At 34.8% G+C, this 24,704-nt stretch overlaps 1 protein-coding gene across 2 annotated transcripts in view; it reads right to left on the bottom strand.

The window, feature by feature from the left end:
• The window catches only part of NALCN (sodium leak channel, non-selective), a 323,837-nt gene that overhangs the window by 263,801 nt on the left and 35,332 nt on the right, over nucleotides 1–24,704 (bottom strand). For both annotated transcript variants that reach the window (XM_076009294.1, XM_076009295.1), the window contains exons 5-6: nucleotides 22,611–22,750; nucleotides 22,394–22,522 (exon numbers count right to left, since the gene is read on the bottom strand). In XM_076009294.1, the coding sequence (XP_075865409.1) occupies nucleotides 22,394–22,522; nucleotides 22,611–22,750 (269 nt within the window). The remainder of the gene's footprint in view (nucleotides 1–22,393; nucleotides 22,523–22,610; nucleotides 22,751–24,704) is intronic.

The raw sequence follows: 24,704 nt of genomic DNA, 5'->3' as shown, positions 1-24,704 counted from the left end.
AGAGGCCTTGCCCAGTTCTCAGACATGGGCAGAGCTCCAGAATCCTCACCCACAATTCAGATGGTCTATGCTGTTCCTTAGTGCTCTGCCCTTTGTTAGCCACAAGGGAGCTAATTTGGTCACACTTCTCAGGGAATACGTGGTTAAATCATTGCTCCCTGTTGTATTTTAAGCTGGTCCTTGGGACCCCATATGCAAAACCCAAGAGAAAAGAAAGAAAAGCTCTAATTGTGGAAAGTATCACTTGGGTGGGTCAGAAAGGTGTGATTTTAAACAGACATGTCACTCATTTCTCCTTATTTCACATTCTTATATGTAGACCAAATGATCCTTCTTTGCTTAAGTCTTGTCTGACTCTATGTTTCATATTTGGCACATACAACACAAGAGCAAAATGGTAAGATCAGGCCTCTAAGTTTTAGAGTGAGGCTTTCTGAGTTTGATCCCAGCTCTGCCATTTACTAGCTGCGTGACTTGAATAATCTAAGCATCTCTAACCTCAGTTTGCTCATCTGTAAAACAGGGATAGCAATAAAAACTAAAAGCAAAGCTTGTGTGAGGATTAAGTAAAATAAACCAAGTAATGCACTTAGCATAGCACCTAACAAGTTGCAAGGACTGTACTCTATAATGCTTATGATAAATGATTATTAATCATTACAGGAATACAATATAGCATAAATCCCAGCCTGTAAAGACACAACAATAAAGAATTGTCAAAAGAAGAGAAGAAATTTTGGCACATGTTACTGAAAACATTTTGTTCACAGAACTGTGCAGCTAAAAGATACTTGGTAGATTACCTAGTTCTTCATTTACACTTGAGGAAAGTAAAGCGAAGTTCAGAGACGGAAAAGTTTACTGGCCCATCAAAAGCAATATATACTTTTTTTTTACTTTAAAATACTTTTAAAAAATCAATAGCAGCAATGTCTGAGAAAATATTCTGTCTACATGAAAAAGTTTCAAAATACATCATCTTTCAGGTATTTGGAGAGGAAACTGGACTCTGGAGCCAGTCTGCCTGCATGTGAATTCTGACTCAAGCACTTATTTTACACGTGTGACTTAACCTATCTGTGCTTCAGTTTCCTCTTCTGTAAGACGGTGTGAAAATGCCTACCTCATAGGGCTGGGATCAAAGTGTAATGGGTTACATCTATAAAGTACATGAAATGGGTACTTGGTACACAGTAACTGCTGGGTGTTACCCATTGTTACTGATAGTTTGATATTTACAGACTGTCTAGACTAAAACTCTAGCTCTGGTGTACCCTTCCTTAGTTGCCTCATTTCCAAAATGAGGATAACAATTGCACCTACTTTTGTAGAGGCATTGTAATGATTAAATGAACTAATGTAGAACATTCAGAATAGCACCATAAATAAGTTAATCACTCAACAATTGTTAATAATTATTATATGTTTTCATTAATTCATAAATATTAGAGTTTTTTTTCCTTTTGGATTCCATTTGCTTTTTTTTTCATATTAGCACTGATTCTCATTTAAGTACAGCCCTCACTAGCACAGATATTATTTCGAAGTCTTTTGGCTTCAGAAACAGCAGATGTGAAACACATCATTTTTACCAACATCAAGCTGTTGGCAAATGCTTATTAGAGACACATTTATTAGATGATTAATTGCTCTGGAATACATGTTTCTAAAACCACATGGTAACTATCATTTTTTTAAAATTAAAATTAATGTCAAGAGTTTCAGAATATATATTTATTTATCTTAGTTTCATTTTCTCAGTTAAAAAGAATCTCCCAGATTTTATTCTAATTTGTTAAGGTTCATTATTTCCTTGTTCATTTTTTCCTCAGATGCTCTGGATAGAACAAGAGGCTCCCTAGAATTAAGGGGTAGGTGGAGGAATTCTTGCTCCACCAGGAAAATCCTGGCTATAGATGCCAATTCCTTCAGTCATAATAAATATCCACTCATGCTTAAGTTGGTTTCAAGACCGGCACTTCTTACTCACAGATTTCCTGAAAAAAAGTGTTTACTTTATAATCTCTCTAATTTAATTTATCAGTCCATTTCCATGATCTCCAAACTACCTAAATTGCTCTTGTTTATTTCCATGTGCCGTATCCAATTGGAATAGTTTTAGTTCTATCTTCTGTGGCTTCTCAGCAGTGCTCTCAATACTAGTTTTTGCAGTAGACAGAACAATAATCCCCTAAAGATGTCCACATTCTAATCTTTGGGATGTGTGAATATATAATGTTGCAGGCAAAAGGGAATTGTAGTTGTAGATATGATTAAGGCTAAGAACTTTAAATTTGGGAGATTGTCCTAGATTATTGAGGTGGGCCCAAACTAATCACCTGAGTCCTTAAAAGTGGAAAACCCTCTTCTGGATGTGATGAGAGAGAGAAATGTAACTATGCAAGAAAGATGCAACTCTGCTGGCTTTGAAGATGCTGGTTTTGTCCATATTTCTCAGGCCATTCTGCTTTTCCATCTCCTCCTTAAGTAACTAACATTTAGTACTGATTTGCTCTGAGCTTGGTTCTTTGTCTTTCTCTTTTTTTCATGATACCTACTCCTATGCAATCTCATCCACTTTCACAGTTTCTCAATTCTCTCTCATCCTAGATGTCTTTTTAGGGTCTCAGAGCTACATGTCCAACTGCCTATTAGATTTTTCTGCCTGGCTACACCACAAGTACCTCCAACTCAATATGCCCCATGCTGAACTCGGAATCCCAAACCAGTGTTCCCTATCATAACAAGCTTGAAAGGTTGAGCAAACTTGAAATCTTGAAATCACCCCTGATACATCCTTCTCCCTCAATCCTCATAACGAATCACTGTGTTCTCCTAAATATCCTCCAAAATATCTTTAGAGCTAATTCAAATCCATCTCCACCTCTGCATACACTATTATCCAGCCTCCTAACAGGCACCCTGCATTCCACTCTTAGCCCTTTGGATACATTTGGCACAAAGAGAGACTTTTCATAATCACTGTACTACCTTAACAGTGGCAAATCTGTGACATGATCTGCAAGACCCTGAAGGACCTGGTCCATCCCACATTCCAAACATCCTTCTGAACCTCGTTTCTCCACCTGTCCAACCATGTTGGCCTTCCCCCAGCTCCTGGTTTCCTCCTGCCTACTTCAGAGTCTCCTCTTATCTTTGGTTAACTACAATTTGTTAGCCTTCGGGCCCCAGCCCGAGTGTCACTTTCTCTGGGGTGCTACCCCAAGCCCTCGGGCTGGGTCAGGTTTCCCTGCTATAGCTTCTAAAAGTACCATCACTTTTCATTTCTATCGCTTGGGACCAGTGCAATTCATGTGTGTGCGGCCATCTGTTCACTGGGTTCTTCCAAACTGGACCATTCCCTAGTGTAGCCTCCAATTCCATGAAGTTCCTGGTACATAGTCTGTGATGCTTAAACTTAGATATCAGCTTGGCTAAACTATGGAGCCCAGCTGTTTGGTCAAACACCAGTCTAGATGTTGCTGTGAAGGTATTTTTTAGACATTATTAACACTTAAATCACGAGATTTTGAGTAAAGCACATTACCCTCCATAATGTGAGTGAGCCTCATCTTATTAAGAGAAAAGACTGAGGTCCCCCAAAGAGGAAGGAATTCTGCCTCCAGAGTGCAACATCAACTCCTGCTGGAATTGCCAGCCTGCCCTGAAGATTTTGGCATTAACAGCCCATGCAATTACATGAGCCCATTCCTTAAAATAAATCTCTTTATATCTGTATCTATATCTACAGATATGTATCTTTTGAGCTAATCCAATAGCATGTGTGTGTGTGTATATAAATGAAATATATATCTCACATTCTATTGGTTCTGATTCTCTGGAGAAGCCTAACTAACATATAGTAGATACTTAATAATTATTTTCTGAATAAACTGAATATTTAAGTCTATGGTGTCTTTCCATCATTATTTAAGTCTATGGTGAATTATTTATTTGTAAACTAACTACAGAAACTCTTTAGTAAGTGGATCCTGTTGTTTTATGCATTTTTTTAGTGTGATATCTACAAATTGGCACTGATTTTCAATATTTTAAAATTCTGGCTTTAGTAGTTTCCATGTTTGAAAATGAGTACTGGAATCCCTGGGAGCAGTTAATTGTTTTTCAGAAGGCTTTAATTATCCTCCTGGCATATGTTTGTGTTTTTTTTTTTAAATTCTTAACAAAATCTCCTATTTACAAATAACACAATGTAGGAGTTGAGATCTAAGAAAATGTGTTCTGAGCTTATTGCTAAAATTTTTCATAGTAGCCACATACAATATATCAGGACTTTAGGATTCTGTGGTTTTAGGTTAATTATCCCAATGGCACAAAAAATTGAGCTGTATATCAGAACACAGAAATTGTCATCTCAGTTCAGTGATTAACCAATTTAATTACATTGGGTGATTGACTTTAGCCATTTGAGCCTCAGGTTCTTCATCTGTAAAATAAGAAACTTCCCAGCTATTTAAAAAACAATTCCTAGAAGGAGCCCATCATATTTTCATATAAAAGAAAAGGGATCTAATTAGAGTGAAACCATGAGCCCCATAAGTCAGCATACGCCTCCTCATCTATCCACAAGACTCACCAATGCCAAAAGCAATAGCTCAAGACTTTATGTTCAAATCTTCTGTTCACTACTTGCAGTGTCCTCTTTCTCCACACATATCAAACTACTGTCACAGCTTGTTGCAACACCTTTAGTGTTGGCCTTTTGTAATTACTGTCACTTATGAGCATAACTATGCTTATGATTATTTAGCCTCTCTTCAGGAATTGTTTTTCCCATATTCTTAGTGTTGGGGCCACTTTATTTCATTTGAATGTCTGCTCATTCATTCAAAACAGTTATTTTTGACAGGCTTATTCTATGCCACACAACATGCTAGAAATGGTGATGACTAAGAAGATGTTTCCAAGTGAGGGACTTTACTGCTCAGTGTCAGAGAGAGAATAGGAAATACCACGAAAGAAGCATGAAGAATGCTTTGGAAGCTACCGCTATGTGCATGGTGTCACTGAAGCACAAGGTAGAAACACCAAGTATGACTATGGGTGGCAGGCGGTGAGTATTGGGCAAACCTTCCTGTAGGGGTGTTGCTTGGAGTGACTATTATTACAGGATCAACAAGCAATATTTCTAAGGATGGATTGTACAACATAGCTCTTTGGAAAGTGAAAATGTCAAAGCCTGCATGTGCACATGAAAGAGAGAGAGAGAGTGAAAAGGAGAGACAGGGAGAGACAGAGAAGCCAGAGAGAGAAAAACCTTTTACCCTGTCACTGGTAGGTGTAGCTGTTCAGTGTTTTCTCAGTGGTTGTTAACAAGCAGTTATTACCATTTAAAATAATTTTTAAACTATACTATCAACAATTTAGAGATTGGGGAAGAATAGACAAGGATCTGTGCTTTCCCTGAATACATGCAGTGTGATTGATGCACCATGAGCCAATCATAACCTGTTCCTGGCATGTAAGAGAGGCCACAAAGGGTAGAAAGATATTGACTTACAAAAGAAGTTTATTACTAAATTTGCTTACTAGATGGGAATGTGGACATAGCAATTTTGTTCATATTGTCATTACTTTTTTTCCTGGAAGAGCTGAAGATAAGCAGGGCAATGCTGTCTTCTCAATAGCCAAATATGACTCATTCATTGCTAAAGACATTCAAAGGAGCCAAGCTACAATGTATTTCTGAAGTTGGCATTCTGTGAGAAATTGTCAGTGATGCAGAGAAGAAAGCACACAGCCCAGTGAATCCATAGGCAACAGATAACATGGTACCACTTAAGAGCATTTTATTATTTATTGTTTCAGTAAGGTTTCTATTTTATTTATATTATATATTCTATAAAGAAATCATAAATATAAGAATACAACTATAAAAAAATCAATGGAGAGAATGACACACACACACACACACACACACACACACACACACAATCGTTTACACTGGAGAGAAGAGTAAATATGGACTTAGATACCTTAGCTGATGCTTGTCTTGCTCTTAGTGGCAGACATAAAAATAGGCTCATTGTCTTGCTAAAAGCTGAGCCCCAAACTTGAACTTAGACGTTTTCCTTGTCATTGCATGTGCTTACAGAGAACCTGGTGTGGCTATAACCCACCTTTTAGGTTCATTTCAGAGAATTTGTTTTCACCCCCATTTAGCCTCCTCTTGTCAGGATTAATTATAAACTCCCATGAATTAATTGGCCTAGTTGATTCTAATGCTGGATGCTTTGGAAAACTAATCCTACCCCATGAAGCAAGGGTCTTATTTGCAGAGATAAATTATTTATTGATTTTTTAAAACTCTTAATAGCTCTGCCTGGATTTTTACTGGGACTGCAAAACAAGATAAATAGTCTGAGGCAGGAAGTAATATTGACATCACATCTCTTTTTATAAACAAGTTCATCTGGCACATTTTCTAGGCAACAGTTTTCTTTATTATTAAACTGAATATTTTAATATGATTTTCCCACTCCTTCACCTGTGTCTAATGGCTCGATAGGCAAACTTAAAAAGAACTGTAGAAAGCATGTATAAAAATGGAAAATAAAGTTAAATATTTTTTTCAGATGTCATGACTATTAAATTTAAATGGCAATACATGATTTTATTTTAAAGAAGTATTTTAAATTATCACTTTACCTTGTTATATTTTAATACCTTTTTTAAATCATGTAGTTTTCTCAAATTTATTCCCTTAAGTATATCACTCACTACTTTGCCAATGTGAATAAGTGGCAATGCTCAGGACAGGAGCTGGGGGACAGCCATTGGGTCAGAATCGGGCCATGAGAGGTATGTGAACATATTCAAAATAGTACCAGAAAAATAAAGAATCAACGTGCTGATCATTTCCAAACTGGAAATATGAAATTGTTTATTTATTTATTTATTTTTTTAGAGACGGGTTCTCAGTCCTTTGCCCAGGCTGGAGTGCAGTGGCACAAGCACAGCTCACCGTAATCTCAAACTCCTGGGTTCCTGGGTTCGAGCAATCCTCCTGCCTCAGCCTCCTATGCAGCTGGGACTACAGGTGAGTGCCACCATGTCTGGCTAAGCTTTTCATTTCTTGTAGAAACAGGGTCTTGCTCTATTTCCCAAGCTGGTCTTAAACTCCCCGACCTAAAGCAATCCTCCTGCCTCAGCTTCCCGAGTGCTGAGATTCCACGGAGCCTGGCCCTGTGGAACTGTTTTGAGGTTATAAGGCCGTCCACTATCTCTGACATTTCCAAGCTGGGCCAGGAGCTCCTCAAGGAGCAACTCTTCTCCTTTTGCCTTAGGAACTAGAAGGCCCAGGGTGAGAAGTAACATGTAAAGAGAGTCAGCTGGCACTTTTGGAAAGAGGCCACCAGAATTTGGGGCCAAGCACATAGGACTTTAGTTGGTGATTCAGCCAATGAATTAATGTGTGGTGAGGAGCTATTACCTCTTTTGCCGCATGAGAGTCTTAATACCTAATCTACGAGATTGTGTTATGAATTAGCAATTATGAATTTAAATCTCCTCCTACCTTTTAGGAGCTTAAAATATATTTACAATATATTTATATTTGTTGGATGTGGTTTGGCTGAATTGTATGGCTGGAGAGAAGCAGTTTTTTCCATTCCAATAGGCATCCACCCTTTTGGGATGGCCCAACATGCCAAGGGCTCCACAATGTCAAGAACATGAAAAGTGAGTCAGGGAAGGATTTTAAAAGTGCCCAAGCTCTTGGCCTCAGGTACCCCCAACCACTAAGTACACTTTTCCAATTTAATTGCTGGAAATAAAAAACATGTAAGAGTCACTAAATGAATAAAATAGAGATGGTTGCCCTGCAGTTCCTAGAACACACAGGCAGACCTGCTTTTTTGCAAGAAAGACAAGAGGCTCCAATTACCTCTGGTGCTCCTTGGACATTTCTAGGGAATGGGAAGAGGGGAGAGGAAATGGAAGTCACTCCCATGCAGAGCCATACACAGCAGCCACAAGCATAACATTTCTTTGCAGACTCAAGGTCAATCTTTTTAAAAAGCCATGTAACTTTGTGTTCTACACTGTAACATATCTTTTGGAGTTTTAATGCAAAACTAAGGTTTTAAGTTATTGATTTCTTACCTGGCCAATTCTGAGAACCTCAGCCCTGCCTATAAATATGAATCCATGAATGTGGCCTGGAATCAGGGTTTTTACAAACTTCATCAGGTGATTTTCTCTACCAAAGAGATTTCATCCTAGAAATTAATTTTCAAAATTTTCTGGTGGTGCTGCAGTCATTGCATGCTATTATGGCTTCTTTCATGGGGCAAAGCAAGCTGGCCAGGTGGAACCTGAGATATCAAAATGATATTAAAAATTGCTTCTATGGAGGCAACTACAGTCAACACTATATGGGAGGGACTGTATAGGCAGGGCTCTCATTCCCCATTCACATAGGATGTTCAGAAGTTCCAGCACATAATTTTAGAATTTAGTTTTAAAATAAGTAAGCAATCATAACCACTTACTCATTTGCCCCATTTAGGATTCATCTTCTAAGTAGGTACTCCTTGTAACCAAAGGGAAACTAAACATCTTATATAAATATTTTGGACACACATGTATTAAAGATCATCTTATAAAAAAACAAGTTATAACCGAAAGCAGAGAAATCAGTATCAGGGAGAAATGGGCTTAAACTTTGCTTGTGCCCTTTACAAGCTGTTTCATCTTGGCCATCTTATTTAACCTTACTGAGCTATAGTTTCTTTGGCTGTAATAGAGTATAAAAATGAAACATAACTTATCTTGCTGTCATGAGTATCAAATGAGAAAATAACATATATTATTTGTTCAACAGAAGTTATTTACCAGTAAGGATCTATAAAAGTCTTATAACCTGCATTATTATAATACATAATCCTCTTTTGGGGAAGTAAATATAACATCAAAAGATTGATCAAAAGAGGTAATTTCTTTTAGATGCCCTTTACAAACTGTAGGGTTTTCTGTTTTTATACTGAAGACTCTCACAAATGTCTTTGCTATTCTGGTAAAAAATCATGCTGATATTAATTTTCATATGAAAGTTTGACTTATTCTGAAATTCTTAAAATTTACTTTTAGAATATTATGATCGCATAAAAGATTGGTTTTACTGGTGGTTTAGGTGGTTCACATCCTGGAGATCAACGTGAAGAACAATTTTAAAATAGATATATGGAGTACTAAAAAAATACATTACATATCACTATTTTACAGATTCAGCTGAGATTAAATTCCCTGGAACATAACATCTACATATATAAGAAACTAGATGTAATATAGACTTTAATTTTGTTTACATGTAGAAAGAATACTATTTATATTAGAAAGAGTCTATGTATATGAATATGGACATGTATGTGCATATATGTTTATGAATGAAGAGTAAAGGCTTGCCTACCAGGTATAATGAACACTATTCTGGTGATGGGCACACTAAAAGCCCTGACTGAAGCATTATATAAGGTATCTATGTACCAAAAACATCCGTACCCCCTTAATAAAAATTAAAATTAAAAAGAATAATAAAATAAAAAATCATAGAAGTTTCTCAAATGGTGAAACAAACATGAGCATGGAAGGGAGATTTGACTTTAAATCCTGGCTCTCTTGATTACCATCTGGACACATTATTTAACCTCTCTAGTACTGTATCTACATCTGCAAAATGGGGTAAATAATTCCCTTCAGGTGGTTCTAAAAATTAGTTATACAAGCAAAATGCCTGGGAGGTAATAAGCACTCAACAAATTGATTGTTAATTTAATTAGAAATCCATAAGTACCACCAGAGTATTTTCATTTCTTATTTAAATATTTTAAGCAAAATGTTCCCAATATGCAATTATCCAAACATAATCTTATGTCTCCCACTTGGCAGACATCTCTGCATAAATCCTATCAGCTAAACAGAACACTTGCTCTTGCTCTTCATCCTTTCAAAAGAAGTTCTATTATAAATTAGAGAGTAATGTCACCAAACTGGCAGAGTTGAAGCAACCTGACTCCACTCCCCAACCCAAGCATAAAATCAAAAAAGGAAAACTATATGCCAATATCCCTGATGAACACAGATGCAAAAATTCTCAATAAAATACTAGCAAATGGAATTCAATAATACATTAAAAAGATCATTCACCATGATCAAGTGAGATTCACCCCTGGGATGCAAGGATGGTTCAACATCTTGCAAACCAATAAATGTGATACATTATATTAACAAAACAAAGAACAAAAACTTTACGATTATTTAAATAGATGCTGAAAAAACATTTGATAAAATTCAAAATCCTGTATGATAAAAATGCTTAACAAACTGGGTACAAAAGGAACATACCTCAAAACGATAAAGGCCATATACGACAAATCCAAAGGTAACATCATACTGAATGGAGAAATATGTAAAGCCTTTTCCCTAACACTTGGAACATGACAAGGATGCCCACTTTTACCACTTTTATCCAGCATAGTACTGGAATTCCTAGCCAGAGCAATCAGACAACAGAAAGAAATAAAGAGCATCCAAATTGGAAAAGAAGAAGTCAAATTATCCTTGTTTGCAGATGACATTATCTTATATTTAGAAAATCCTAAAGACTCCACCAAAAAAAACCTGTTAGAACTGATAAATAAACTCAGTAAAGTTGCAGGATAAAAAATTAACATACAAAAATCAGTAGCATTTATATAACCCAACAGTGAACAATATGAAAAGGAAATCAAGAATGCAATCCCATTTATTGATATAATAGCTATAAACAATATAAAACACCTAGGAATCAATTTAACCAGAGAAGTGAAAGATCTTTACAAGAAAAACTATAAGACTCTAATTAACAAAATTGAAGAGGACACAAAAATTGGAAAGATATTCCATGCTCATTGATTAGAAGAATTAATATTGTTAAGATGTCAAAACTACACAAGTGATCTACAGATGCAATGCAATCCCTATCAAAGTACCTATGACATTCTTCACAGAAATAGAAACAAAATCCTAAAATTTATATAAACCACAAAAGACCCTGTATAGCCAAAGCCATTCTCAGCAAAAAGAACAAAGCTAAAAGTATCATACTACCTGACTTCAAAATATGTTACAAAAGCTTTAGTGACTAAATCAGTGTGCCACTGGCATAAAAACAGACACATAGACCAATGGAATAGAGTAGAGAACCCAGAAATAAATCCATACATTTTAGCTAACTAATTTTTGACAAAGACACCAAGAAGATACATTGGGCAAAGGATAGTCTCTTTGATAGATGGTGATGAGAAAACTGGATAACTACATGCAGAAGAATGAAATTAGACCCCTATCTCTTATCATCTATAAAAATCAAATAAAATGGATTAAAGACTTAAATAAAAGACCTGAACCTATAAAACTACTCAAAGAAAACACTGGGAAAAAGCTTCAGGACATGGGCCTGGACAAGGATTTCTTGAGTGATACCCTCAAAGCACAGGCAACCAAAACAAAGCTGGACAAATGGGATCACAGTAAGCTAAAAAGCTTCAACATAGCAAAGGGAACAATCAACAAAGTGAAGAGACAACCCATAGAATGAGAGAAAATATTTTCAAACTACTCATTTAACAAGGGATTAATTACCAGAATATATAAGCAGCTCTAACAACTCAATAGGAAAAAAATCAAATAATCTGATTAAAAAAATGGGCCAAATATCTGAATAGACTTTTGTCAACAGGAGACATACAAATGGCCAACAAGTGTATGATAAAATGCTCAAAATCACTAGTCATTAGAAAAATGCAAATTAAAACTGTAATGAGATATCATCTCACCCCAGTTAAAATGGCTTGTATCAAAAAGATAGAAATATAACTCATGCTGGTGAGAATGCAAAAAAGGGAAACCCTCCTACACTGTTGGTGGGAATGCAAATTAGTACAGCCACTATGGCAAACAGTATGGAAAACTAAAAAAACTAAAAATAGAATTATCACATGACCCAGCAATCCCACTACTGGGTATACATCAGAAAGAAAGAAAATCAATATATTGAAGAGGTATCTGCACCCTCATGTTTCCTGCAGCACTATTCACAGTAGCCAAAATGTGAAATCAACCTAAGTGCCCATCAGTGGGTGAATGGATAAAGAAAATGTGGTATATATGCACAACTGAGTATTATTCAGCCATAAAAAAGAGTGAAATCCTGTAATTTGCAGCAATGTGGATGGAAGTGGAAGTCATTATATTAAGTGAAATAAGCCAAGTACAGAAAGACATTTATCACATGTTTTCACTCATATGTGATAGCAAAGTAAGTGGAGCTCATGAAGATAAAGAGGAGACTGATGGTTACCATAGACTGAGAAGGGGATGGGAGACAGGAGGATGAGGAGAGGTTGATAAATGGGCACAAAAATACAATTAGATAAAATAACTAAGACCAAGTGCTCAATAAATCAGTAGAGTAACTTCAGTAAACAATAATCTATTGTATGTTTCAAAATAGCTAGTAGAGAATAATTTGAATGTTCCCGGCATTAAGAAAACATGTTTAAGGTGACGGGTATCCCAATTACCCTGATTTGATTATTACACATTACATGGATATATTAAAATATCACACATATCCTGAAAATATGTACATCTATCATGTATCAGTAAAATATAGCTAAATAAATATAAAGCCAGAAAACTTCATAGATCATTGCATGTTTTTGAAGAAATTATGATTTTACATATTTGGCAAAACTTTCTCTTGATAATGTCCATAGAAATTAAAATTTAATACTCTAAGTCAGGCGTCCTCAAACTTTTTAAAGAGGGGGCCAGTTCACTGTCCCTCAGATAGTTGGGGAGTGCGCACTGTGGGCCCGGGAGGAGTCGGCTGCTAAGCAGGACAGGCAGCGGGCGGCAAAAAACACCCAGAGGGCCAGATAAATGTTCTAGGCAGCCTGCATGTGGCCCATGGGCTGCAGTTTGAGGACGCCTGCTCTAAGTTCTACTGTTTCTAGTTTCACTTTTTCTGAACTTTCCACTAAAAAAAACTCATTATTTTGTGAAAAATATTTATATGACAGTAATTTATTTATTTGCCAAGTACCCAAGAGTTCTTGGCAAATAAATTTTAATTTATTTAATAATTTTTTAATAAATTTTAATTCATTTTTAAAAACTTAAATTTTCTTTAGATCAGTGATAGCAAACTGCCAAAAATCCAACTTTATATTATCTCTAGTCCAACTCTTAGTGATAGCTTATAAAAGAACACAAATTCTATTAGCTTCCCCTGAATAGGGTGACCATAAAATGTATTGTGTGTACTGAGACTACATAAGATAGAAAAAGAAGCTATTAGCAGTTACTCTGAAGCAAACAGAGATAAACTAGAATTGTTCTGATCATCTGCGATGCATGGTCATCCTACCTTTGGACCTTAATGCTAACGGTCCAGCCATTACAAATATTTACCTGAATTCTTATTTGAATCCTGTTCTGTCTATATTAAACATTTATGTATTTAATCGTTACATTTACTTACCTTAAAGCTTTTAAAAAAATTATCTCACTCTTGGGCATAAGATTTCATTATTTGATACTAAGCTATGAATACATTTCTGTCCTTTCCCAGGAATGATAATAAAATGTCAGGTGAGTCTTCATCTTTCCTATTTCGCCTGCCAGATCATTTTTACACATTCCTATTTCAGCTTCAGGGAGATTCTGCCATCACATTTAGTATTTTGCAACACCTGTTTCTGCTACAGGCCATTGCTCTTCTCAACTTTCTTTAGGAAATGAACTGCTTTGCTTAGTCAAATCTCATTACTCTTTTCATAATTGCCTTAGGTCACCATTCATTATCAGAGAAGAATCTCAAGCTTTACTCATCATGCTGTTGAAGACAGAGCTAAGGTTTCCTTCTATCTGCTTTACCAGAAATAAGCTTCATTTCAAAGCAACACTGCATGTGTTGAGTTGCTTCCTAATTTATCCTGTTTGCCTCACAGATTAAACAGAATCAGTTTGAGAGGTCAGCCGTGAAACCCAGAATATGACAAGTTTTTGGTCTGAAAGCTCTCTCATTATTAGGCTAGAGTGCATGAAAATCAATTAGGCAGAAATTGGAACAATTTTTAAAGGACAATGATTAAGAAAAAAAGAGGTCAGGACAGTTCCTGGCCACACTGATAACTAGAAACACAGTCATCATACCATAGCTTAATATCTGACTCAGAGATGTTTACAAGAAATTTTTAAAATTCTTATTATTTTCAATTGACAAATCATAATTATATTACATTTCTGGAACACAATGTAATGTTGTGATATATGTATACAATGTGCAATGATTAAATGGAGCAGATTAACATTATCTATCAACTCACAACATTTTTTGTGATGATACATTTGAAATTTACTCCCTTAGTTATTTTGAAATATACAATGCCTTATTATTGACTATAGTCACCCTGTTGTGCAATAAATCTCAAAACTTATTTTTCCTGCCTAGCTAAAACTTCATACCCTTTGTCCAGCAACTCCTCTTTCCTGACTCTGGCCCTTCCCCTGCCCTTAGATTCTGGTTACCACCATTGTACTCTCAACTACTATAAATCAACTTGTTTAGATTTCAGATAGAAGTAAGACCATGTGGTGTTTGTCTTTCTGGGCCTGGCTTATTCACTTAGCATAATGTCCTCTAGATTCATGCATGTTGTCCCAAATAACAGAATTGCATTTTTTTTAAATGCACAGTTTAGAAGCTACAAAAATAAACTAGTTGAAATTTTTTTTTTAATTGAGATTTTCCAGGTTTTATTTTGAGTCTGGACATGTTTTGAGTCTCTAATAATAAAAATTAAATTGATGTCTGGGCTAGAACTAATGGTAAAATGGTGTTGACAGTTCTTCTGTTTATTTGTGGGACTTTAAAACACAGTAAGACTCAACAGTGACTGGTTCTTGAAATGAATCATTAAACCTATAAAAATTGTGATTATGACCAACATTACTACCAGGGAGCTAGTTAGGTATTTTCTTCTCAAATAGTAAATTAAGAGTCATATAAAAAGAAAACAAAATAAATGTGTGTGTATAATGCTATTGGGCAGATTTTACATATACAGGAAAGTGAGAAAAGGCAGGCATTCCATCATAACTACTAAGTCTCAAGTAACTAAACCTTCTGTCACCATCTGTGAAATTCCTCATGGTGAACTCCATTTTTAGGATAGAGTAATGAGCTGCAGCTAATATTCAGAACCCAAGAGATCTTTTAATATATACATATTTTAAAGACATTCGTTTCTTAGTGCTGAGTAGAGCAAAGAGCTAGCAAAAAAAAAAATACTGAAGTCACTCAAAGACATGACTTCAGAAGGCATTTATGTGCCTCTTCCCCTATTTACATTATAATTTATGTGCCAATGTTAACTGCAGTTTGCCAGCATGATGCCTGGTCTTCTACCTGTATTAACAAGTTTTATAACTCTCATATTCTGACTCAGTTTTAATAAAACAGTAACTTTGAGCCAACCTTCTGTACCCACTGTAGTTATAACATAGCTACTTTCTTTTCCAGAAGATTTCTCTGTTCTTCACTTCCATGTCTATTACAGTCAACCCACACAATATCTTTTTCCATTTTCATATTCACTCACAGAATAATCTAGACATATTCTACAGCCTACATACTCTCAAAACCAAACCAAAACAAAACAAAAACTCAACTACCTTCAGATTTTCTTCCATGCCTTTGTTTTCCTCCCTCACCCACACAGTGAACTCTTTCTCACAGCTTCCTTCAATTTTCCTACCCCAGATTTGTATTAATTCACTGAATTTTTCTTCTTTGAACATTGCTTTTCTATTTTATAACCATTTTTTTCCTTTTCTACTTTTAGCAACTCACTTTTCTGCGTTTTTTTAAAATTTCTTCTTCTTTATCAATTTGTCAGATGTTATTATCTGTCTAAATATAATGTTATCAATCATGCCTTCAATAAATAGTTACTAAGTACTTATTCTGTGCTAAGATACTAGGTCCTAGGGATAAGGAGATGCCTATAACACAATATCTCCACACTCTTTCCCATAGGCGTACTCAACGTCTTCATAGTATAATAAGGAAAATAAGGAGAAAAAGTAGCTAAGAATGCCAGAGAGCTAGTTCTGGCAAGATGTACTACATTTAAATCAACTACTCTGACTCGATCTTCACACACTGTATGAATGTATCATACATATGATAATGTACATTATCACATGTACCTTGTAAATATGTATATCTATTATGTATCAATAAAGAAAGAAAAAAAATCAACTCCTTCCACTACAATGAGATATGTTGGATAAAAGATAGCATTTAAAACTACATTCACAATATAGAAAACCACATTCCAAAATGTCAAAACATTAGAGGGAAGGAAGTAAATGAGTAGGAACTGAAGTAACATGGGTTGACAGAAGGAAAGTGGTGGTATGAACGGGGGGGGGGGGGGGGGGGGCTATGACCCAGTAAGGCAGGGTCTTGAGCCTGTAAGGCTGAGATGTGACCCCATGCATAAAGCCAGACTATAATTTGGAAGAGTTCCAGAGTGTGATATTGGTAAGTAGATAATCAAATACATCAATCACACACAGTAGAGACCATAGGAACAGACCTGTATCCAGAGGGAATTAGTAAATGAGAAAGGTGACACCAAACTCCGTGTATAATAATACACAATAAATAGTGCTGGAACAATTGCTTCATCATATGAAAAAATTAGACTTCTACTTCATACTGAAACATTTTAAACAGTTTTGTAGGTATAATTAACATAAAATAAACTACACATACGTAAATGTATAGTATGATAAGTTCTGATGTATGTACAGAACCACGATCAAGATAATGAACATATCGATCAACCCCAAAGGTTTCCTAGAACCCCATTGTAATCCCTATTCTCATCCCAACCCTTATCCCAGGAAACCACTGAATTATTTTCTATAATTATAGATAAGTTTGTATTTTCTAGAATTTTATATAAATAAAATTATAGAATATGTAATATTTTTTCATCTGGCTTTATTCACTCAGCATAGTAATTTTGACATTCATCCAAGATGCTGTATATAACAATAGTCCATTCTTTTTTATTGCCGAACAGTATTCATTATATGAATATGCCACAATTTGTTTATCCATCTATCTGTTGATGGAAATGCAGGTTGTCACCACTATGGACTATTACAAATAGAGATCTATGGACATTCATGTGTAAATCTTTGTATGTTTTTATTTTTCTTGGTTCAATACTGGAGTGGAATAAATGGGAGATATGGTAGTTGCCTGTTCAACTTCTTAAAAAATTGCCAAACTGTTTTTTGAAGGATTTGTACCATTGCCTATTCCTATCAATACTATATGGGGCTTCCAGCTGCTTCTCATTCTTAATGCTACATACCAGACACTTCAGGGGAGCACAAAATAAATTTGGTAGGTACCGGTTGAATCATTTCCTCTATTTTAGAAAACACCAAAGCTCCAGGGTTTTAACAGTGGAATGAGAGTTGCTGATTAAGGCATCTGACCAACTGGTCCAGACTCCAAACTCTATTACTGCTGAGTTTCTTCATTTTAGCTCTTGTCCCTGGATTTATTTAATTCCATCACCACCAGACAGGGCTCAAAAGTATGAAGGTCATGCTTTAAAACTAAGTAAGAATTTGCCTTGTATTGTCAGTCTAGGACTAAAGTACACTTAATTTTAAGTAACTGTGGTTGGTTAAGTAAGACAAAAGCTGATAAAATGAAAAATAAGTTATTTTAGAGTTATAATATCTAATTGCTATTGCTAAAGAAAAATTTGAAAGGTCATGTTTTTGTTCCATCACATACCGTGACACACAGAAGCTAAATTCAGGAAAAAATAATTCAAACTTATAGTGGTAAAAAGATCAGCTCATCAGAAAGACAATGACACTTCATGTTTATGCACCTAATTAGAGTTGCAAATCATATAAAGCAAAAACTGACAAAGAACTAAAAGAGAAATTGAAAATTTTTGTCACAGTTGGAAAACATGCTGCTCTCTCGGCACTTATACAACAATCAGATTTAAAAAAAAAAAAAAAAAGCAAGAAGGATAGAAATACCAAAAACACCATTATCAGCCAGGTCAACTCAGGTGCCATTTATAGAAATTACACTAAAAATTGCAGACTCCACATTCTTTTCAAATTCTCATGGCATTTTGACCAAATTAGATCATATACTGGTCCTTAAAATCATTCTTAATGAAATTCAAATGTTTGAAATTTTACAGTATTATTATCTGACCACAACAAAATAAAATTGCATACCAACAATAACATTTTTTGGAAAGTCTCATCCTTCTAAAAACATACTTATAAATAACTTATAGGTCAAACAAGATATTACAGACAATATTAGAAAATATTTGAATTGAATAACAATGAAAATGCAACATATCAACATTTAGAAGATGTAGCTTACAAGGAAAATCATGTCTAAGTCCTTGAATTAGAAAAGAGAATGTTTAAAGACATCGATATCAATTTTCATCTTAAGAAACAAGAAAAATAAAAAGACCCTAAAAGCAGAAAGAAGAAAATAATGAAGAGAAAAAAAAGAAATCAGCATGGAAAATAGACTTACAATAGAGAAAATTAAATAGGCCAAAGATTTACTTGATATGTGAAAATTAATGAGACTGATAACAAAGACATAAAAAAGGAGAAAAAAAATACAAATTATCAATACCAGGAATAAACATGGTATTACCACTGATCTTGTAGATCAAACATTATGTTGATATTGACACTCTATAAGAATAGGTAAGGTCTTTGAAAAACAAAATTAAACAAATCTGACAGAATAAGAAAAAAATCTCAATAGTCCTATGTGTTACATACATTTAATTTGTAATGAAAAATCTTCTCACAAAAAAACAAAACAAAAAGAGAACAAAAAACAAAAAACCCTTCAGGCCAGAGAGTTTCATCAGTGAATTCTATCAAACACTTAAGAAAGAAAGAATATCTATCTTATACTTATTCTATCAAAAAATAAAGGAGAAAGAAACATGTTCCAACTTGTTTTCTGAGGACAGCATTACTCTGATTTTAAAACCTTAAAAAAGACATTTCAATAAAAGAAAACTAAGAGTAATGCACCTTGTGAACAAAGACACAATAATTTGTAATGAAAACATTAGGGAATCAAATCCTGCAATACATAAAAAGGACTGTAACAAGACTAAATTAGCTATACACCAGAAATGCAAGATTGGCTTAATATCCAAAATTTAATCATGTGATTCACCACAGTAATATAATAAAGAAGAAAAACCATCTTATCCTCTCAATATTTGCAGTAAAAACCCTGGACAAAATTCAGCATACATTAATGGTTAAAAACTCTCAGCAGTGCAGGAACTAAAGGTAACTTCCTTACTTTGAAAATGCTACAGTTAACATCATACTTAATGGAAAAACTAAGAGCTTTTCCTCTATGATTGGAAATAAGATATCAATGTCCACTCTAACCACTAGGTTAAGAATATATCTTGACCCCTACCTCATAGGAAACACAAAATTAATTTGAGAAGGATCATAACTTTCACGATGTAGAAGAAGAAATGAGATAACTTACTCTGTAGATTTAATTCTGACAGAAAAACAAATTGGTTTATTCCAGATGTATATACTTTCAATATGTACAGGTTTTATATGTCAATAAAACCTCAATAAAGTAGTTTTAAAAAGGGAGAGACAAAATTACATTGATAGGGGAAATAATAATATACTCAGAAAATGGTTATCAAAAAGTTATTTTCCAAGGCTATTTTTGAAGAAAAAATGGAGAGTAGCAGTGGCATTAGTAGCATAGTATTTTTTGTTTTAAAAATATTTTTAGGCCGGGCGCTGTGGCTCACGCCTATAATCCTAGCTCTTGGGAGGCCGAGGCGGGCGGATTGCTCAAGGTCAGGAGTTCAATACCAGCCTGAGCAAGAGCGAGACCCTGTCTCTACTATAAATAGAAAGAAATTAATTGGCCAACTGATATATATATAAAAAAATTAGCCGGGCATGGTGGCACATGCCTGTAGTCCCAGCTACTCGGGAGGCTGAGGCAGAAGGATCGCTGAGCCCAGGAGTTTGAGGTTGCTGTGAGCGAGGCTGACGCCACGGCACTCACTCTAGCCTGGGCAACAAAGTGAGACTCTGTCTCAAAAAAAAAAAAAAAAAATATATATATATATATTTTTAGATTATTCACTCATATCTACAAAAATAAAAATTATATTAAAAACAACAAAAAATAATGAGTTCCTTCAACATAATACCATACATAACCAAAGAAGGCATTGTGTCTGCTCACACTTACAAGAACACAAAATAAATTTTTAAGTAGATGTGATATGCATGCATATATACCTTCTAAATTAAAATGAAATGAAGTAAATTAAGACATTGACTAATAAGTAATGCTTTGCTATTTAACATTTAACCAGTGAAATTATACTAATGTTTGTGCAAGTTACTGAATTCATTTATATTTTCTTGCACATGCCTCCTGATCTATTAATAAAAACATATAGGAAAAAATCTCTATCCCTGTAGAGTTTACATTCTTTGAGGTAGAGAGACAGCAAATAATATATGTCACTTTTAGTTTTTAGTACATTATGTAATTATTACAAGTTACATAATATACATATACTGTATATGCATAAATGAGAAAAATAATTATTAACAGTTTCTTTCTGGGAAAGACTAATAATTAAATGTCCATTAAATTTCAAATAAACTCAGAATTTAGTTACTATGTCAGTAAAATAACATAGCCATTAATTATAGATGTTTTCTTTTCAGGTTCTTATGAGTTAAAAGTTTATTCTACTTTTTTAACCCTTACTTTTTTAGCATATTGTCTCTCATTTGCAGGATACACTTATACATAGCACCTCAGCATACAACTATATTTATATATCTCTTTATGACATCAAAGTAATGACAACTAGCATATAGCTAGTGCATTTATTATAAGCTAGTAAGCTTACTTAAGTCTTTATGTTCATTCCCTCATTTACTCTTTCTGACAACTCTAAAAAGTATGTCCTATTATTATCTCCACTTCATAATGACCTAAATAATTTATGCAAACACATACAACAAAGAATTGGAATTGAACCAAGTTTATCATGATGTATATACTCACAAGGCAATTCACTCTCTGTGGTTTATTTACTTTTTATGTATACAAGTACATACACTCTATGAAAAAAAAAACTCTCCAAGTTCAGAAAACACTAACAGTTTTAATATTTTTAAACTCAATGATCCTTATATACACAATTGATTTGTAAATAGATATTGGTACCTTAAAAATAATTTGGAGATGAATGGCTCCTTGTAGTCTTCTTTTGAACTAAATAAAGTATTTTAAATTTATTTTCTATGATTTGAATCAAACTTTTTCTTTCTATAATTTATAGATGAGTTATCCATTTGTGAATAGGCCAATTACGGCACAAAGATCTAACTATAAGGTGTAAAATCAATTTTACTACCCCTAATCCCTGCTGCCCTGAAATATTGCAGAGCCATATCTGTTGCACCTCTCAGTTGTGCTTGGAGTCCCAAACTCTGATATCTAGTCAATACCTAAGGGGACACTTCTGGATTATGCATGTGCAGGGGCCAACATCCTACTCTGTTCTCTCTTCCCATCACTCCATTCCTCGGGTTATAGAGTAACAATGGTTGGCCAAGTAGGAGAGACAGGGGCCTTATTTGTGCAATATATAATAGGTAATTCAAGTAATTCAACTACACACACACACACACACACACACACACACACACACACACACACACACATTATCTTACCCATCAATCCTACAACCCAAGAATGCAACAGATAGTAGTGTTTTGTTTAGAAAAGATGTTATACAATAACTAATTAGGGAACTGTTTAGGGAAGGATAACCAGAGATAATAATTACAAAAATAAGCTTTGTTGCTAAAATGTAACCCACTCTACTACAATAAAAATCTTTGACAGTATCATGTTAGCACACTCCCTGTTTTTGCCACACTGAGGAAGTTTTCTAAATGTATACTCTGCATTAATTGCTTAATCTACTTTCCCACCAGGTTACTGTTTTATATCTGGGTTGTCTTGAAAATAAAAATGTCTTTAAATAAAATAAAATATCTTTAAAAATTGGATGAAACAATACTGAGAAAGCAGAGAATACAGAACAAAGAGTACATAAACACCTTTAAAAAATTGTGACACAGGTTTTTCTCATAAAAATTGCATAAATGTCCTTGTTACCTACATTAAAATGCACTTAATAGATAAACTTACCCTGGTTTTGTGTCATTTACCACACAGTGATAGGTAAATGTTCCAAACATCTGAACTCCTAAAATCCCATAAAGAAGTAGAAAGAAAAGTAGGAAAATCGAAACACTCCATATTTGTTCTCCTGATCGCCTAGGGAAAAAAAGTAAGTAAAACAGGTAAAACTTACAAAAAGTTTCATAAATTTCCCTCTTAACATATGTATATAAAAAGTGCTTACTTCAAAATATTTGTAATTCTGGTTCTTGGCAGTTCAAATCGGAAATAAATCCGGAATGCCCGAATCATAATTAGTGGTCGTGGGATCCGTAACATGCCCCAAGGTGACATCTGATCGACTATATCAGCAATTTCAAACACCTATAAATTAGGAGATGGATAAATGAGTTTAGATTTTCCCTTAGCATTAATCAAATACACAGATAACAGCACAAGGCAGTGCACCCTCTACCCTGAATTTAGCCCTACATTATTTTCCACCAAAATCAATTTTCTTTTGAGTACATTTTGAAACTATAGCTATATTAAGAGAAACAAATACATAAACTAATGAAAGTGCCATTAATCTTGTTGCTGTCAAACTCATGAAGGCACAGATTTTAATTACAAAAGCAAGTGCTAACTTAGAATACAGAGTAAGTATGCTAAGTGTTTTTCATAATGATGTTTTTTAGTGGAGGCTTTTGAATATCTAAAAAATAAAGTAATAGAGAAAGGGTTAAAAATGTGATAAAAAAAAAAGAATTGTACCATTTACTAACAGGCAAAATGATAATTAGAAAATGTTTGTCAATCACACAATAGTTGTTACTAAATGGAAAAGAACACATTAATATGCAGGATGAAATACATTGTTGGAGAGGTGAACTTTATAACAATAAGAAAGGACAGTTTATCAAGAAACACTAGGGGCCGGGCGCTGTGGCTCACGCCTGTAATCCTAGCTCTTGGGAGGCCGAGGCGGGCGGATTGCTCAAGGTCAGGAGTTCAAAACCAGCCTGAGCAAGAGCGAGACCCTGTCTCTACTATAAATAGAAAGAAATTAATTGGCCAACTGATATATATATATAAAAAATTAGCCCGGCATGGTGGCGCATGCCTGTAGTCCCAGCTACCCGGGAGGCTGAGGCAGAAGGATCACTCGAGCCCAGGAGTTTGAGGTTGCTGTGAGCTAGGCTGACGCCACGGCACTCACTCTAGCCTGGGCAACAAAGTGAGACTCTGTCTCAAAAAAAAAAAAAAAAAAAAAGAAACACTAGGATGAGTTGGCAGGATGGATTGTGAATGATTTAAAAATTTTTGTGAGATGAGCTAGAGTGTAGTGGCATCATCATACCTTACTGCAATCTCAAACTCCTGGGCCCAAGCAATCCTTCCACCTTGGCTTCCCATAATGCTGGGATTATAAGCATGAGCCACCACTTCCAGCATTAATTCTTAATTTTTAAATGAAGAATAGATGAATAAACTCTAGAGATAGGCTGTACAACATTGCACCTATAGTTAACGATAATGTATTGTACTCCTAAAAATATGTTAAAAGAGTATGTCTCATGTTAGGCGTTCTTACCACAATCAAATCTAATCAAATCAAAAGAAATAGTAACTTATATGCACATATAGTAGTAACATTCATGGGCTGTCAGGCAGATAGTGGGGGCATGGAGGGGATGGGTAAATTCACATCTAATGCGTGCAGTGCGCACTGTCTGGGGGATGGACATGCTTGAAGCTCTGACTCAGGTGGGGCAAAGACAATATATGTAACCTAAACATTTGTAGCCCCATAATATGCTGAAAGAAGAAACATTTTTTAAAAAGTAACTTTAGTTGAATTAAATGCAAAATCATTCTTGAAGGAATACGTGGGAATGAATTCTAATCTTTTCCAATAAAATCCCTCCTTTAAGTCTTTTTAATACATGTTCACCATTTCTTATAATAAAGCATTTTATACTTGCAATGTAGTGTTTTATGTTGACTAGTACATAACCAAATAAGTCTACTTAGCTATTTTTAGTGAGGATTGTGTTACATAAAAGACTAGAATTTTAATTTTTAAACTCAAGTTTTTTATTTTACAAATACTGAAATGTTATTCTCTATATATTCCTTTATTTCAATAAATATATTTCTGTATCTGTTTATAAGAAAGAATTTCCTTGGCCAAGCAGTGGCTCATGTCTGTAATCCTAGCACTCGGGGAGGCCGAGGTGGGAGGATCACTTGAGATTAGGAGTTCAAGATCAGTTTAAGCAAGAGTGAGACCTAGTCTCTACTAAAAATAGAAAAATTAGCTGGGTGCAGTGCCATG

Source organism: Microcebus murinus, chromosome 13 (assembly GCF_040939455.1).
Source record: "Microcebus murinus isolate Inina chromosome 13, M.murinus_Inina_mat1.0, whole genome shotgun sequence".
NCBI lineage: Eukaryota > Metazoa > Chordata > Mammalia > Primates > Cheirogaleidae > Microcebus > Microcebus murinus.
The sequence above is the reverse complement of the archived record's forward strand: the minus strand, read 5'-3'. Positions and strand labels throughout refer to the sequence as shown.